The following is a 19,289-nucleotide window of genomic DNA, read 5'->3' as shown; positions in this document are numbered from 1 at the left end:
GGTGCTAAATGGCCAGGAATATGCTAAGTGCCTCTGGTTACTACAGGTTGAGCTAGTGTGAGATAGTGCACCTGCTACCTTTTCCCTCTGTACACTTTACTAAGTCTCAAGCAGAGTAGCACCTCACTACCTAATTAAGGTGTGCAAATTAGGGCCCTTTTCCCTCTGGCCTGGGATAAGGTAAAGTAACAGCTCAGTTACACAGATAACACCGTGTAACAAGCATCAGAGAAGCACACGGAAATGAAGGGTTAATATTCCTGTAACGTACAGTGTATAGTGCATCTGGTGATGCATATGGAGATCCAGTGCTGTTCCCGCCAGGCGCTGTGTGTGTATGTACACTGTGTGCATTACGTGTGTGTATATTATATGTGGTGTACACCTGTGCGCATTATATGTGGGTGTGTGCGTGTGTATTATAAGTGGATGTGTGCGTGCATGCGTATTATAAGTTGGTGTGTGTATATTATATGTGGGGGGGTGTATATTATATGTGCGTGTGTATATTATATGTGGGTGTGTGTGTGTGTGTATTATATGTGCGTGCATGTGTATTATATGTGGATGTGTGCGTGTGTATTATAAGTGGGTGTTTATCTGCATGCGTATTATATGTGGGTGTGTATATTATATGTGCATGCATTTGTAGTATATGTGGGTGTGGGTGTTTATTATATGTGCATGTGTGTGTGTATATTATATGTGCGTGCATTTGTATAATATGTGTGAGTGTATATTATATGTGCGTGCATTTGTATTATATGTGGTTGTGTGTGTATATTATATGTGCATGCATTTGTATTATATGTTGGTGAGTCTATATTATATGTGCGTGTGTGTGTATTACATGTGGGTGTGTGTATATTATATGTGCGTGCATGTGTATTATATGTGGGTGGGTGTATATTATATGTGCGTACGTGTGTATTATATGTGGGTGGGTGTATATTATATGTGCGTGTGTATTATATGTGGGTGGGTGTATATTATATGTGCATGTGTATTATATGTGGGTGGGTGTATATTATATGTGCGTACGTGTGTATTATATGTGGGTGGGTGTATATTATATGTGCGTGTGTATTATATGTGGGTGAGTGTATATTATATGAGCGTGCGCATGTATTATATGTGGGTGGGTGTATATTATATGTGCGTGTGTATTATATGTGAGTGGGTGTATATTATATGAGCGTGCGTGTGTATTATATGTGTGTGTGTGTATTATATGTGGGTGGGTGTATATTATATGTGCGCGCATGTATTATATTATATGTGGGTGGGTGTATATTATATGTGCGTGCGTGTGTTTTATATGTGGGTGGGTGTATATTATATGAGCGTGCGCGTGTATTATATGTGGGTGGGTGTATATTATATGTGCGTGCCTGTGTATTATATGTGGGTGGGTGTATATTATATGTGCGTACGTGTGTATTATATGTGGGTGGGTGTATATTATATGTGCGTGTGTATTATATGTGGGTGGGTGTATATTATATGTGCATGTGTATTATATGTGGGTGGGTGTATATTATATGTGCGTACGTGTGTATTATATGTGGGTGGGTGTATATTATATGTGCGTGTGTATTATATGTGGGTGAGTGTATATTATATGAGCGTGCGCATGTATTATATGTGGGTGGGTGTATATTATATGTGCGTGTGTATTATATGTGAGTGGGTGTATATTATATGAGCGTGCGTGTGTATTATATGTGTGTGTGTGTATTATATGTGGGTGGGTGTATATTATATGTGCGCGCATGTATTATATTATATGTGGGTGGGTGTATATTATATGTGCGTGCGTGTGTTTTATATGTGGGTGGGTGTATATTATATGAGCGTGCGCGTGTATTATATGTGGGTGGGTGTATATTATATGTGCGTGCCTGTGTATTATATGTGGGTGGGTGTATATTATATGTGCGTGCGTGTGTGTGTATTATATGTGGGTGGGTGTATATATGTGCGTGTGTATCATTTGTGGGTATGTGTATATTATACGTGCGTGTGTGTTATATGTGGGTGTGTATATTTTACGTGCGTGTGTATTATATTTGGGTGCGTGTATTATATTTGGGTGTGCGTGTATATTATACGTACGTGTGTATTATATTGGGGTGTGTGTATATTATATGTGCGTGCATGTGTATTATATGTGGGTGTGCGTGTATATTATACGTGCGTGTGTATTATATGTGGGTGTGCGTGTATATTATACGTGCGTGTGTATTATATGTGGGTGTGCGTGTATATTATACGTGCCTGTGTATTATATGTGGGTGGGTGTATATTATATGAGTGTGTGTGTGTGTATTATATGTGGGTGGGTGTATTTTATATGTGCGTGCGTGTGTGTGTGTGTATTATATGTGGGTGCGTGTATATATGTGCGTGCGTGCGTGCGTATCATTTGTGGGTATGTGTATATTATACGTGGGTGTGTATATTTTACGTGTGTGTGTATTATATTTGGGTGCGTGTATTATATGTGGGTGTGCGTGTATATTATACGTACGTGTGTATTATATGTGGGTGTGCGTGAGTATATTATACGTGCGTGTGTATTATATTGGGGTGTGTGTATATTATATGTGCGTGCATGTATATTATATGTGGGTGTGCGTGTATATTATACGTGCGTGTGTATTATATGTGGGTGTGCGTGTATATTATACGTGCGTGTGTATTATATGTGGGTGTGCGTGTATATTATACTTGCCTGTGTATTATATGTGGGTGGGTGTATATTATATGAGCATGTGTGTGTATTATATGTGGGTGGGTGTATTTTATATGTGCGTGTGTGTGTATTATATGTGGGTGGGTGTATATATGTGCGTGCGTGCGTATCATTTGTGGGTATGTGTATATTATACGTGGGTGTGTATATTTTATGTGCGTGTGTATTATATTTGGGTGCGTGTATTATATGTGGGTGTGCGTGTATATTATACGTACGTGTGTATTATATGTGGGTGTGCGTGAGTATATTATACGTGCGTGTGTATTATATGTGGGTGGGTGTATATTATATGTGCGTGCATGTGTATTATATGTGGGTATGCTTGTATATTATACGTGCGTGTGTATTATATGTGGGTGTGCGTGTATATTATACGTGTGTGTATATTATATGTGTGCGTGTGTATTATATGTGGGTGTGCGTGTATATTATACGTGCGTGTGTATTATATGTGGGTGGGTGTATATATGTGCGTGTGTGTGTATTATATGTGGGTGTGCGTGTATATTATATGTGCGTGTGTGTGTATATTATACGTGCGTGTGTATTATATGTGGGTGGGTGTGTAGATTATACGTGCGTGTGTATTATATGTGGGTGTGTGTATATATTATACGTGTGTGTGTATTATATGTGGGTGGGTGTGTATATTATACGTGCGTGTGTATTATATGTGGGTGTGTGTGTGTATATTATACGTGCGTGTGTATTATATGTGGGTGTGTGTGTATATTATACGTGCGTGTGTATTATATGTGGGTGTGTATATAATACGTGCGTGTGTATTATATGTGGGTGTGGGTGTATATTATACGTGCGTCTGTATTATATATGGGTGTGTGTGTATATTATACGTGCGTGTATTATATGTGGGTGTGTGTGTATATTATACGTGCGTGTGTATTATATGTGGGTGTGTGTGTATATTATATGTGCGTGTGTACTATATGTGGAGGGGGGGTGTATATTATACGTGTGTGTGTATTATATGTGGGTGTGTGTGTATATATTATACGTGTGTGTGTGTGTGTATTATATGTGGGTGGGTGTGTATATTATACGTGCGTGTGTATTATATGTGGGTGGGTGTGTATATTATACGTGCGTGTGTATTATATGTGGGTGGGTGTGTATATTATATGTGCGTGTGTATTATATGTGGGTGTGTATTATATGTGGGTGGGTGTGTATATTATACGTGCGTGTGTATTATATGTGAGTGTGGGTGTATATTATAAGTGCGTGTGTATTATATGTGGGTGTGTGTGTATATTATACGTGCGTGTGTATTATATGTGGGTGTTACACGGCATCCAGCAGTCCCGGAGTGCTGTACCCAGCCTTGGTGTGGATTGGCGGTTGGATACCCGGGGCTGCGGGATGGGCACTTACCAGTGAGCACGGATCGGCCATTCAATTTACAGACCCTGCTGGTAATAATTCAGATCTAGGGGGATAGATGGCGTCTTCCGAGAACCAACCAATATACACTCTGCGCCTGGCGCTTATCTCTGTAATCCCTGCTGGTCTGACATTGCAGCAACATGGCGGCTGCCAGTCACTGACGCTCATCTGTGTGTTGTGTGTGGTTAATTGCCCCCCGTCTGGTTACACAGTGAATAATGCCCCCTGTCTGGTTACACAGTGAATAATTGCCCCCGTCTGGTTACACAGTGAATAATTGCCCCCGTCTGGTTACACAGTTAATAATTGCCCCCTGTCTGGTTACACAGTGAATAATTGCCCCCCTGTCTGGTTACACAGTGAATAATTGCCCCCCTGTCTGGTTACACAGTGAATAATTGCCCCCCTGTCTGGTCACAGTGAATAATTGCCCCCCTGTCTGGTTACAAAGTGAATAATTGCCCCCCTCTCTGGTTACACAGTGATTAATTGCCCCCCCATCTAGTTACACAGTGAATAATTGCCCCCCGTCTGGTTACACAGTGAATAATTGCCTTCATCTGGTTACACAATGAATAATGCCCCCTGTCTGGTTACACAGTGAATAATTGCCCCATGTCTGGTTACACAGGAGTAATTGTCCCACGTCTGGTTACACAGGAGTAATTGCCCCCCGTCTGGTTACACAGTGAATAATTGCCCCCCCCCCCCCCCCCCCGTCTAGTTACACAGTGAATAATTGCCCCCCGTCTGGTTACACAGTGAATAATTGCCCCCCGTCTGGTTACACAATGAATAATTGCCCCCCATCTGGTTACACAGTGAATAATTGCCCCGTCTGGTTACACAGTGAATAATTGCCCCCTGTGTGGTTACATAGTGAATAATTGCCCCCGTCTGGTTACACAGTGAATAATTGTCCCGTCTGGTTACACAGTGAATAATTGCCCCCCTGTCTGGTTACACAGTGAATAATTGCCCCCCTGTCTGGTTACACAGTGAATAATTGCCCCCCTGTCGGGTTACACAGTGAATAATTGCCCCCTGTCTGGTTACTCAGTGAATAATTGCCCCCCTGTCTGGTTACAGTGAATAATTGCCCCGCTGTCTGGTTACACAGTGAATAATTGCCACCCTGTCTGGTTACACAGTGAATAATTGCCACCCTGTCTGGTTACACTGAATAATTGCCCCCCTGTCTGGTTACACAGTGAATAATTGCCCCCCTGTCTGGTTACACAGTGAATAATTGCCCCCATCTGGTTACACAGTGAATAATTGCCCCCCTGTCTAGTTAAACAGTGAATAATTGCCCCCCTGTCTGGTTACACAGTGATTAATTGCCCCCCATCTAGTTACACAGTGAATAATTGCCCCGTCTGGTTACACAGTGAATAATTGCCCCATCTGGTTACACAGTGAATAATTGCCCCCCGTCTGGTTACACAGTGAATAATTGTCCCCCCGTCTGGTTACACAGTGAATAATTGCTTTCATCTGGTTACACAATGAATAATTGCCCCCCATCTGGTTACACAGTGAATAATTGCCCCGTCTGGTTACACAGTGAATAATTGCCCCCCCCCCCCCCCCCGGTCTGGTTACACAGTGAATAATTGCCCCCGTCTGGTTACACAGTAAATAATTGCCCCGTCTGGTTACACAGTGAATAATTGCCCCCCTGTCTGGTTACACAGTGAATAATTGCCCCCGTCTGGTTACTCAGTGAATAATTGCCCCCCTGTCTGGTTACAGTGAATAATTGCCCCGCTGTCTGGTTACACAGTGAATAATTGCCACCCTGTCTGGTTACACTGAATAATTGCCCCCTGTCTGGTTACACAGTGAATAATTGCCCCCCATCTGGTTACACAGTGAATAATTGCCCCCCATCTGGTTACACAGTGAATAATTGCCCCCCTGTCTAGTTACACAGTGAATAATTGCCCCCCTGTCTGGTTACACAGTGATTAATTGCCCCCCATCTAGTTACACAGGGAATAATTGCCCCATCTGGTTACACAGTGAATAATTGCCCCATCTGGTTACACAGTGAATAATTGCCCCCCCGTCTGGTTACACAGTGAATAATTGCTTTCATCTGGTTACACAATGAATAATTGCCCCCCATCTGGTTACACAGTGAATAATTGCCCCGTCTGGTTACACAGTGAATAATTGCCCCCCCCCCCCCCGGTCTGGTTACACAGTGAATAATTGCCCCCGTCTGGTTACACAGTAAATAATTGCCCCGTCTGGTTGCACAGTGAATAATTGCCCCCCTGTCTGGTTACACAGTGAATAATTGCCCCGCTGTCTGGTTACACAGTGAATAATTGCCACCCTGTCTGGTTACACAGTGAATAATTGCCACCCTGTCTGGTTACACTGAATAATTGCCCCCTGTCTGGTTACACAGTGAATAATTGCCCCCCTGTCTGGTTACAGTGAATAATTGCCCCCCATCTGGTTACACAGTGAATAATTGCCCCCCTGTCTAGTTACACAGTGATTAATTGCCCCCCATCTAGTTACACAGTGAATAATTGCCCCGTCTGGTTACACAGTGAATAATTGCCCCGTCTGGTTACACAGTGAATAATTGCCCCCCGTCTGGTTACACAGTGAATAATTGCCCCCCCCCCCCCGTCTGGTTACACAGTGAATAATTGCTTTCATCTGGTTACACAATGAATAATTGCCCCCCGTCTGGTTACACAGGAGTAATTGTCCCACGTCTGGTTACACAGGAGTAATTGTCCCACGTCTGGTTACACAGTGAATAATTGCCCCCCCCCGTCTGGTTACACAGTGAATAATTGCGCCCCCCCGGTCTGGTTACACAGTGAATAATTGCCCCTTCCCCGTCTGGTTACACAGTGAATAATTGCCCCCCGTCTGGTTACACAGTGAATAATTGCCCCCCGTCTGGTTACACAGTGAATAATTGCCCCCATCTGGTTACACAGTGAATAATTGCCCCGTCTGGTTACACAGTGAATAATTGCCCCCCCCCCCCCCCCCCGTCTGGTTACACAGTGAATAATTGCCACCCTGTCTGGTTACACTGAATAATTGCCCCCGTCTGGTTACACAGTGAATAATTGCCACCCTGTCTGGTTACACTGAATAATTGCCACCCTGTCTGGTTACACTGAATAATTGCCCCCCTGTCTGGTTACACAGTGAATAATTGCCCCCCTGTCTGGTTACAGTGAATAATTGCCCCACATCTGGTTACACAGTGAATAATTGCCCCCCTGTCTGGTTACACAGTGAATAATTGCCCCCCTGTCTGGTTACACAGTGATTAATTGCCCCACATCTAGTTACACAGTGAATAATTGCCCCATCTGGTTACACAGTGAATAATTGCCCCGTCTGGTTACACAGTGAATAATTGCCCCCCGTCTGGTTACACAGTGAATAATTGCCCCCCCGGTCTGGTTACACACTGAATAATTGCCCCCCATCTGGTTACACAGTGAATAATTGCCCCGTCTGGTTATACAGTGAATAATTGCCCCCCCCCCCCCCCCCCCCCCCCCCGTCTGGTTACACAGTGAATAATTGCCACCCTGTCTGGTTACACTGAATAATTGCCCCCCTGTCTGGTTACACAGTTAATAATTGCCACCCTGTCTGGTTACACTGAATAATTGCCCCCCTGTCTGGTTACACAGTGAATAATTGCCCCCCTGTCTGGTTACACAGGAGTAATTGTCCCACGTCTGGTTACACAGGAGTAATTGTCCCACGTCTGGTTACACAGTGAATAATTGCCCCCTGTCTGGTTACACAGTGAATAATTGCCCCCCCCCCCGTCTGGTTACACAGTGAATAATTGCCCCACCTGTCTGGTTACACAGTGAATAATTGCCCCCCGTCTGGTTACACAGTGAATAATTGCCCCCCTGTCTAGTTAAACAGTGAATAATTGCCCCCCTGTCTGGTTACACAGTGATTAATTGCCCCCCATCTAGTTACACAGTGAATAATTGCCCCGTCTGGTTACACAGTGAATAATTGCCCCATCTGGTTACACAGTGAATAATTGCCCCCCGTCTGGTTACACAGTGAATAATTGTCCCCCCGTCTGGTTACACAGTGAATAATTGCTTTCATCTGGTTACACAATGAATAATTGCCCCCCATCTGGTTACACAGTGAATAATTGCCCCGTCTGGTTACACAGTGAATAATTGCCCCCCTGTCTGGTTACACAGTGAATAATTGCCCCCCTGTCTGGTTACACAGTGAATAATTGCCCCCCTGTCTGGTTACTCAGTGAATAATTGCCCCCCTGTCTGGTTACAGTGAATAATTGCCCCGCTGTCTGGTTACACAGTGAATAATTGCCACCCTGTCTGGTTACACAGTGAATAATTGCCCCCTGTCTGGTTACACAGTGAATAATTGCCCCCCTGTCTGGTTACAGTGAATAATTGCCCCCCATCTGGTTACACAGTGAATAATTGCCCCCCTGTCTAGTTACACAGTGATTAATTGCCCCCCATCTAGTTACACAGTGAATAATTGCCCCGTCTGGTTACACAGTGAATAATTGCCCCGTCTGGTTACACAGTGAATAATTGCCCCCCGTCTGGTTACACAGTGAATAATTGCCCCCCCCCCCCCGTCTGGTTACACAGTGAATAATTGCTTTCATCTGGTTACACAATGAATAATTGCCCCCCGTCTGGTTACACAGGAGTAATTGTCCCACGTCTGGTTACACAGGAGTAATTGTCCCACGTCTGGTTACACAGTGAATAATTGCCCCCCCGTCTGGTTACACAGTGAATAATTGCGCCCCCCCCCCCCCCCCCCGGTCTGGTTACACAGTGAATAATTGCCCCCCGTCTGGTTACACAGTGAATAATTGCCCCCCGTCTGGTTACACAGTGAATAACTGCCCCGCATCTGGTTACACAGTGAATAATTGCCCCGTCTGGTTACACAGTGAATAATTGCCCCCCCCCCGTCTGGTTACACAGTGAATAATTGCCACCCTGTCTGGTTACACTGAATAATTGCCCCCCTGTCTGGTTACACAGTGAATAATTGCCACCCTGTCTGGTTACACTGAATAATTGCCACCCTGTCTGGTTACACTGAATAATTGCCCCCCTGTCTGGTTACACAGTGAATAATTGCCCCCCTGTCTGGTTACAGTGAATAATTGCCCCCCATCTGGTTACACAGTGAATAATTGCCCCCCTGTCTGGTTACACAGTGAATAATTGCCCCCCTGTCTGGTTACACAGTGATTAATTGCCCCACATCTAGTTACACAGTGAATAATTGCCCCATCTGGTTACACAGTGAATAATTGCCCCCCATCTGGTTACACAGTGAATAATTGCCCCGTCTGGTTATACAATGAATAATTGCCCCCCCCCGTCTGGTTACACAGTGAATAATTGCCACCCTGTCTGGTTACACTGAATAATTGCCCCCCTGTCTGGTTACACAGTGAATAATTGCCACCCTGTCTGGTTACACTGAATAATTGCCCCCCTGTCTGGTTACACAGTGAATAATTGCCCCCCTGTCTGGTTACACAGGAGTAATTGTCCCACGTCTGGTTACACAGTGAATAATTGCCCCCTGTCTGGTTACACAGTGAATAATTGCCCCCCCCCCGTCTGGTTACACAGTGAATAATTGTCCCACCCGTCTGGTTACACAGTGAATAATTGCCCCCCGTCTGGTTACACGTCTGGTTACACAGTGAATAATTGCCCCCCGTCTGGTTACACAGTGAATAATTGCCCCCCATCTGGTTACACAGTGAATAATTGCCCCCCATCTGGTTACACAGTGAATAATTGTGCCCCCCCCCCCCCCCGTCTGGTTACACAGTGAATAATTGCCCCCCTGTCTGGTTACACAGTGAATAATTGCCCCCCATCTGGTTACACAGTGAATAATTGCCCCCCATCTGGTTACACAGTGAATAATTGCCCCCCATCTGGTTACACAGTGAATAATTGCCCCATCTGGTTACACAGTGAATAATTGCGCCCCCCCCCCCGTCTGGTTACACAGTGAATAATTGCCCCCCTGTCTGGTTACACAGTGAATAATTGCCCCCCTGTCTGGTTACACAGTGAATAATTGCCCCCCTGTCTGGTTACTCAGTGAATAATTGCCCCGCTGTCTGGTTACAGTGAATAATTGCCCCTCTGTCTGGTTACACTGAATAATTGCCCCCCTGTCTGGTTACACAGTGAATAATTGCCCCCCATCTGGTTACACAGTGAATAATTGCCCCCCTGTCTAGTTACACAGTGAATAATTGCCCCCCTGTCTGGTTACACAGTGATTAATTGCCCCCCATCTAGTTACAGAGTGAATAATTGCCCCGTCTGGTTACACAGTGAATAATTGCCCCGTCTGGTTACACAGTGAATAATTGCCCCGTCTGGTTACACAGTGAATAATTGCCCCCCATCTGGTTACACAGTGAATAATTGTCCCCCCGTCTGGTTACACAGTGAATAATTGCTTTCATCTGGTTACACAATAATTGCCCCCCATCTGGTTACACAGTGAATAATTGCCCCCCCCCGTCTGGTTACACAGTGAATAATTGCCCCCCATCTGGTTACACAGTGAATAATTGCCCCCCATCTGGTTACACAGTGAATAATTGCCCCCATCTGGTTACACAGTGAATAATTGCCCCATCTGGTTACACAGTGAATAATTGCCCCCCCCCGTCTGGTTACACAGTGAATAATTGCCCCCTGTATGGTTACGCAGTGAATAATTGCCCCCCTGTCTGGTTACTCAGTGAATAATTGCCCCCCTGTCTGGTTACAGTGAATAATTGCCCCGCTGTCTGGTTACACAGTGAATAATTGCCCCCCCTGTCTGGTTACACTGAATAATTGCCCCCCTGTCTGGTTACACAGTGAATAATTGCCCCCCTGTCTGGTTACAGTGAATAATTGCCCCATCTGGTTACAGTGAATAATTGCCCCCCTGTCTAGTTACACAGTGAATAATTGCCCCCCTGTCTAGTTACACAGTGAATAATTGCCCCCCTGTCTGGTTACACAGTGATTAATTGCCCCCCATCTAGTTACACAGTGAATAATTGCCCCGTCTGGTTACACAGTGAATAATTGCCCCGTCTGGTTACACAGTGAATAATTGCCCCCCGTCTGGTTACACAGTGAATAATTGTCCCCCCGTCTGGTTACACAGTGAATAATTGCTTTCATCTGGTTATACAATAATTGCCCCCCATCTGGTTACACAGTGAATAATTGCCCCGTCTGGTTACACAGTGAATAATTGCCCCCCCCGTCTGGTTACACAGTGAATAATTGCCCCGTCTGGTTACACAGTGAATAATTGCCCCGTCTGGTTACACAGTGAATAATTGCCCCGTCTGGTTACACAGTGAATAATTGCACCCCTGTCTGGTTACAGTGAATAATTGCCCCCCTGTCTGGTTACACAGTGATTAATTGCCCCCCCATCTAGTTACACAGTGAATAATTGCCCCGTCTGGTTACACAGTGAATAATTGCCCCGTCTGGTTACGCAGTGAATAATTGCCCCCCGTCTGGTTACACAGTGAATAATTGCCCCCTGTCTAGTTACACAGTGAATAATTGCCCCCCTGTCTGGTTACACAGTGATTAATTGCCCCCCATCTAGTTACACAGTGAATAATTTCCCCGTCTGGTTACACAGTGAATAATTGCCCCGTCTGGTTACACAGTGAATAATTGCCCCCCCGTCTGGTTACACAGTGAATAATTGCCCCCCCCGTCTGGTTACACAGTGAATAATTGCTTTCATCTGGTTACACAACAATTAATAATTGCCCCCCGTCTGGTTACACAGGAGTAATTGTCCCACGTCTGGTTACACAGGAGTAATTGTCCCACGTCTGGTTACACAGTGAATAATTGCCCCCCATCTGGTTACACAGTGAATAATTGCCCCCCTGTCTAGTTACACAGTGAATAATTGCCCCCCTGTCTGCTTACACAGTGATTAATTGCCCCCCATCTAGTTACACAGTGAATAATTGCCCCGTTTGGTTACGCAGTGAATAATTGCCCCCCGTCTGGTTACGCAGTGAATAATTGCCCCGTCTGGTTACGCAGTGAATAATTGCCCCGTCTGGTTACGCAGTGAATAATTGCCCCGTCTGGTTACGCAGTGAATAATTGCCCCCTGTCTGGTTACACAGTGAATTATTGCCCCCTGTCTGGTTACACAGTGAATTATTGCCCCGTCTGGTTACGCAGTGAATAATTGCCCCCTGTCTGGTTACACAGTGAATAATTGCCCCGTCTGGTTACGCAGTGAATAATTGCCCCTGAGTCTGCTTCCTCTATTGCTGGGCTGAGCTGGTTGCAGGAGGTGATTTACAGCTGCCCTGGGACCCCTGTCACTGAGTGAGTGTGTGTGTGAGGGAAGGGGGGGGGGGGGCAGGAGGATGCAGATCGCTGAGTGCCTCCCATAGGGTCCTGTGTAAACAGCTACTGGAAGTAGGGCCTGGACCTGCGCCAGGGAGAGTGAGAGCCAGGCGGCGTGATACACACACACATGCGCAAGAGCCAGGCGGAGTGATACACACTTACACACACATACATTTCCACACAGATGTCTGGGAAACCAGGAAAAAGCCATGAGGGGTGATAAGGCTTCCAGGGAGGGACCAACATTATATCCAGCAGGGCAGCAGTGAGGGGGACAGATATATAGGGGAGAGGTGCAGTAGTGATTGAGACAGGTATATAGGGGAGAGGTGCAGCAGTGATTGAGACAGGTATATAGGGTAGAGGTGCAACTGTGACTGGGGCTGATATATAGGGGAGAGGTGCAACTGTGACTGGGGCAGATATATAGGGGAGAGGTGAAACTGTGACTGGGGCAGATATATAGGGGAGAGGTGCAACTGTGACTGGGGCAGATATATAGGGGAGAGGTGCAACTGTGACTGGGGCAGATATATAAGGGAGAGGTGAAACTGTGACTGGGGCAGATATATAGGGGAGAGGTGCAACTGTGACTGGGGCAGATATAAAGGGGAGAGGTGCGGCAGTGACGGTGACAGGTATATAGGGGTGAGGTGCAGCAGTGACGTTCGGCAGCCTACGATGTCACAATATGGCGCCATCTATCCCCTGATCATCCTGAGTTCTAGAAAGGAGCAGCAGCCTTCCTCATCACTAGATGGTGCCATCTGTCCCCTGACCATCCCGAGTTCCAGCATGGGGCTGCAACTTACCCTATCACTAGATGGCTCCAGCTATCCCCTGCCCATCCTGAGTAGATGGCGCCATCTATCCCCTGACCATCCTGAGTTCCAGCAAGGAGCGGCAGCCTACCCCATCAGTGGATACCCCATCATCTCTCCACTGACCATCCCTAGTTCCAGCATGGGGTGGCAGCCTTCCTCATCACTAGATGGCGCCATCTATCCCCGACCATCCCGAGTTCCAGCATGGGGTGGCAGCCTTCCTCATCACTAGATGGCGCCATCTGTCCCCGACCATCCCGAGTTCCAGCATGGGGTGGCAGCCTTCTTCATCACTAGATGGCGCCATCTATCCCCGACCATCCCGAGTTCCAGCATGGGGTAGCAGTCTACCCCATCACTAGGTGGCGCCATCTTTCCTTTGAACATGCTGAGTTTCAGCATGGGGCGGCACCCTACCCCGTCACTAGATGGCACCATCTGTCCCCTGAGCATCCTGAGTCCCAGCATGGGGCGGCAGTCTTCCTCATCACTAGATGGCGCCACCTGTCTCCTGACCATCCTGAGTTCCAGCATGGGGCGACAGCCTAACCCATCACTAGATGGCGCCATCTGTCCCCTGACCATCCTGAGTTCCAGAAAGGAGTGGAAGCCTATCCCGTCACTAGATGGCGCCATCTATCCCCTGACCATCCTGAATTCCAGCATGGGGCGGCAGTCTTCCTCATCACTAGATGGCGCCATCTATCCCCGACCATCCTGAGTTCCAGCATGGGGTGGCAGCCTTCCTCATCACTAGATGGCGCCATCTATCCCCGACCATCCCGAGTTCCAGCATGGGGTGGCAGCCTTCCTCATCACTAGATGGCGCCATCTATCCCCGACCATCCCGAGTTACAGCATGGGGTGGCAGCCTTCCTCATCACTAGATGGCGCCATCTATCCCTGACCATCCGAGTTCCAGCATGGGGTAGCAGTCTACCCCATCACTAGGTGGCGCCATCTATCCTTTGACCATCCTGAATTATATCATGGGGCGGCAGCCTACCCCATCACTAGATGGCACCCTCTATCTCCTGAGCATCCTGAGTTTCATCACGGGGCGGCAATTTACCCCATCACTAGATGGCGCCATCTGTCCTATGGCCATCCTGATTTATAGCAAGGTGCGGCATCCGGGATCAGGATGCTTTGCCGATGGATGGGATGCCAGCGGTTAGGATTCCAACAGTGGCATCCCGTCCATCACAATACCGACAACCCCCAGTATGCCCCCTAATCTTTCACCTACCCGATCCTGTTTGGTGCCTAAACCTAACCCTCCCAGCTGGTTGCCTAACCCTCCCTTCCCTGCTGCCTAACCCTCCCTGCTTGTTGCCTAATCCTCCCTTCCCTGCTGCCTAAACCTAACCCTCCCCGCTTGTTGCCTAACCCTCCCTTCCCCGCTGCCTAAACCTAATCCTCCCCACTTGTTGCCTAACCCTATCCCTCCATTTCCTGCTGCCTAAACCTAACCCTCCCCGCTTGTTGCCTAACCCTTCCCTGCTGCCTAAATCTAACCCTCACTGCTTGATGCCTAACCCTCATTGCTTGTTGTCTAACCCTAACCCTCCCTTCCCCGCTGCCTAAACCTAACCCTCCCCGCTTGTTGCCTAACCCTCCCTTCCCCGCTGCCTAAACCTAATCCTCACTGCTTGTTGCCTAACCCTCCCCGCTTGTTGCCTAACCCTCCCTTCCCCGCTGCCTAAACCTAATCCTCACTGCTTGATGCCTAACCCTCCCTGCTTGTTGCCTAACCCTCCCTTCCCCGCTGCCTAAACCTAACCCTCCCCGCTTGTTGCCTAACCCTATCCCTCCATTTCCTGCTGCCTAAACCTAACCCTCCCCGCTTGTTGCCTAACCCTCCCTTCCCTGCTGCCTAACCCTCCCCGCTTGTTGTCTAACCCTGCCTTCCCCGCTGCCTAAATCTAACCCTCACTGCTTGATGCCTAACCCTCATTGCTTGTTGTCTAACCCTCCCTTCCCCACTGCTTAAACCTAACCCTCCCCGCTTGTTACCTAACCCTCCCTTCCCCGCTGCCTAAACCTAATCCTCACTGCTTGATTCCTAACCCTCCCCGCTTGATGCCTAACCCTCCCTTACCTGCTGCCTAAACCTAACCCTCCCCGCTTGTTGCCTAACCCTCACTGCTTGTTGCCTAACCCTCCCCGCTTGATGCCTAACCCTCCCTTCCTTGCTGCCTAAACCTAACCCTCCCCGCTTGTTGCCTAACCCTCCCTCCACCACTGCCTAAACCTAACCCTCCCCGCTTTTTGCCTAACCCTCCCTTCACTGCTGCCTAAACCTAACCCTCCCCGCTTGTTGCCTAACCCTCACTGCTTGTTGCGTAACCCTCCCCGCTTGATGCCTAACCCTCCCTTCCTTGCTGCCTAAACCTAACCCTCCCCGCTTGTTGCCTAACTCTCCCCGCTTGTTGCCTAACCCTCCCTTCCCTGCTGCCTAAACCTAACCCTCCCTGCTTGTTGCCTAACCCTCCCTCCCTCGCTGCCTAAACCCTCCTCGCTTGTTGCCTAACCCTCCCTCCCTCGCTGCCTAAACCCTAACCCTCCTCGCTTGTTGCCTAACCCTCCCCGCTTGTTGCCTAACCCTCACTGCTTGTTGCCTAACCCTAACCCTCCCCGCTTGTTGCCTAACCTTCCCTCCCCCGCTGCCTAAACCTAACCCTCCCCGCTTGTTGCCTAACCTTCCCTCCCCCGCTGCCTAAACCTAACCCTCCCTGCTTGTTGCCTAACCCTCCCTCCCTCCCTCGCTGCCTAAATCCTAACCCTCCTCGCTTGTTGCCTAACCCTCCCCGCTTGTTGCCTAACCCTCACTGCTTGTTGCCTAACCCTCCCCGCTTGTTGCCTAACCTTCCCTCCCCCGCTGCCTAAACCTAACCCTCCCCGCTTGTTGCCTAACCTTCCCTCCCCCGCTGCCTAAACCTAACCCTCCCCGCTTGTTGCCTAACCTTCCCTCCCCCGCTGCCTAAACCTAACCCTCCCTCCCTCGCTGCCTAAACCCTAACCCTCCTCGCTTGTTGCCTAACCCTCCCCGCTTGTTGCCTAACCTTCCCTCCCCCGCTGCCTAAACCTAACCCTCCCCGCTTGTTGCCTAACCTTCCCTCCCCCGCTGCCTAAACCTAACCCTCCCTGCTTGTTGCCTAACCTTCCCTCCCCCGCTGCCTAAACCTAACCCTCCCCATTGTGTCAGTGCCTCTGTTTCAGGGTTCTCAGACTGGGACTGGCAGATCTATAGATCATCTACATTAAGCTCTAGCTATGCAGCGCCATGCGTAGCGCCATTGACCAGTCACAGACTCTGGATGTGCCACGGCCTGCACTAATTCATGGCACCTGCTCCGTGAATGACACGTGTAGGAGGTAGTCTTCTAGGCAGTGCCAGGAGAAAGTCATCGGTCTGTTCCATAAACCTATTACTCCCTACATGGAACGCTTTTGGCGGATATGTCCCACGCTGGTGCCGGCTGTCATACGCCTGTGGCAGATCTGTGTCGCCTATCGCCAGGGTAGGGTCTGTGCTCTCATGGCCTGGTGTAGCTCCTCCGGATCACACCTTGAATGTTGAGTTCTTATGATATGCTGATGCCGAGGTGTATTCGGGGCTGCGGATACTCTGGCGCTTTATATATAAAGGTCAGTCCCAGCATGGCAATGGTTACTGCTCATTTCTCATGTGTGCTTTTCTCTCTCCAGCCCTCGTCATCTTGCTGAAGGACCCAGTCCCCGCTGTGCGCATCAAGGCCTCGGAGGCCATGGGGCTCCTGGTGAAGTTTGTCTGATTTCAGCCCTGACTGTGCCGGCCATCACATTGTACGGAACGGTTCCTGCTTCCAGGGTAACGGTACTGGCTGACACTTTATACTGTAGCTGGATCCCCCAAATGCTTCTTGGCGAGACACTGAGCCGGCGGTGAGACCGGGAACTCTAGAGGGGGCCATTCGGGCGGCCCGGATACAGGTCCTGCAGTCCACGCTCTGGATTCTCAGGGAAGGGACCCGCTGTGGGATCACTGCCACTTTCTATAGAGGGGATCCATGCAGTGTTGGGGTTATATTTGGCTATATACAGATGATATGTATATGTGAAGTTGATGGGGTATTTTCTATTGCTCCTGGGGTCAGCGTCAACACATTAAACTTATTTTTCAACACGGAAATTTGTGTGATTCGTTTTACTACGTATTTCGTTCTAGCAACAAACGTCACAGCGGAGATACAGAACACGGGTCAGAGCCGGGCGTCAGCTTACTTACCCCTTTCACACCCACGACCCGGCATACAGAACACGGGTCAGAGCCGGGCGTCAGATTACTTACCCCTTTCACACGCACGACCCCGGGGTACAGAACACGGATCAGAGCCGGGCGTCAGATCACTTACCCCTTACACACCCACGGCCCGGCATACAGAACACGGGTCAGAGCCGGGCGTCAGATTACTTACCCCTTTCACACCTACGACCCGGCATACAGAACACGGGTCAGAGCCGGGCGTCAGATTACTTACCCCTTTCACACCTATGACCCGGCATACAGAACACGGGTCAGAGCCGGGCGTCAGATTACTTACCCCTTTCACACCCACAGCCCGGCATACAGAACACGGGTCAGAGCCGGGCGTCAGATTACTTACCCCTTTCACACCCACGACCCGGCATACAGAACACGGGTCAGAGCCGGGCGTCAGATTACTTACCGCTTTCACACCCACGGCCCGGCATACAGAACACGGGTCAGAGCCGGGCGTCAGATTACTTACCCCTTTCACACCCACGGCCCGGCATACAGAACACGGGTCAGAGCCGGGCGTCAGATTACTTACCCCTTTCACACCCACGACCCGGCATACAGAACACGGGTCAGAGCCGGGCGTCAGATTACTTACCCCTTTCACACCCACGGCCCGGCATACAGAACACGGGTCAGAGCCGGGCGTCGGATTACTTACTGCTTTCACACCCACGACCCGGCATACAGACCACGGGTCAGAGCCGGGCGTCAGATTACTTACCCCTTTCACACCCACGGCCCGGCTGATAAAGCCAAATATTTATCTTATTTAAAACCCTTTAAGAGGTCTAAGAACACTGTACGCTATTGACGTATGGAATACCGTAAGGGTACGCACGTTGCGTAACAATCGCTTAGCCGTAGTCGAGACGCTCAAGCGTCACGTTCGCTCACGGCCAAGAGATCACAGGCAGGCACGCTATTGGCTGCCGACTAACGTAATGATTCGCTATAGCGTAGCGGACGCTCGGGACCACGAGGAGATCACCAGCGGCGCTGACGCTCACAATGTTAAACCTTTATATCTAAACCATAAACAATGTAATATGCAGTAAAACCTTAGTGTAGTGATAGAGTGTAGATGCAACACAGTGTAACCTTATTAACTTAAAAGCTGTTCGAGCGTCACCGACGCTCTAAGAATACTTAACACTATAAGAAATACACAGATACCTGGGCTTAGGGTCCAACGCCTTATATGAATGTTATACTTGAAAAAGAATAATACAATACAAGTCATACACTACAATATAACATTGACTAACTAACCAGATAACTACACAGGAAATACAATACAATACTATTACGTTTAAGGGAAAATGAGAGAGAAAGAGGAGGAGAGAGAGAGAGAGATAGAGAGATATGGCTCACAATAACAATAAAGACAATATGATTGCGGAGAAAACTTACGCACAAGGGGAACGATCGCATGCGCCTCGATATCCAGCTCCCGATTATCAGTGATGAGAACCGTTGAAGAGAGTGAGCTGGATGTGATCGGCTTGTCTATTTATGCCCCACACACAATACAATTCAATGGTCCCTACAAT

The 19,289-nt window shown here is 48.3% G+C and overlaps 1 protein-coding gene across 1 annotated transcript in view; it reads left to right on the top strand.

Annotated features, from left to right (window-relative positions):
- MROH1 (maestro heat like repeat family member 1) overlaps positions 1-17,607 on the top strand; it is a 383,926-nt gene extending 366,319 nt beyond the window's left edge. Inside the window, exon 21 of the mRNA XM_063924734.1 lies at positions 17,145-17,607. Coding sequence (XP_063780804.1) covers positions 17,145-17,230 — 86 coding nt within the window. The 3' untranslated portion in view covers positions 17,231-17,607. The remainder of the gene's footprint in view (positions 1-17,144) is intronic.
- Positions 17,608-19,289: the final 1,682 nt, after the last annotated feature.

Source organism: Pseudophryne corroboree, chromosome 5 (genome assembly GCF_028390025.1).
Source record: "Pseudophryne corroboree isolate aPseCor3 chromosome 5, aPseCor3.hap2, whole genome shotgun sequence".
NCBI classification, from domain to species: domain Eukaryota; kingdom Metazoa; phylum Chordata; class Amphibia; order Anura; family Myobatrachidae; genus Pseudophryne; species Pseudophryne corroboree.
This window is presented reverse-complemented; position numbering and strand designations above follow the sequence as displayed.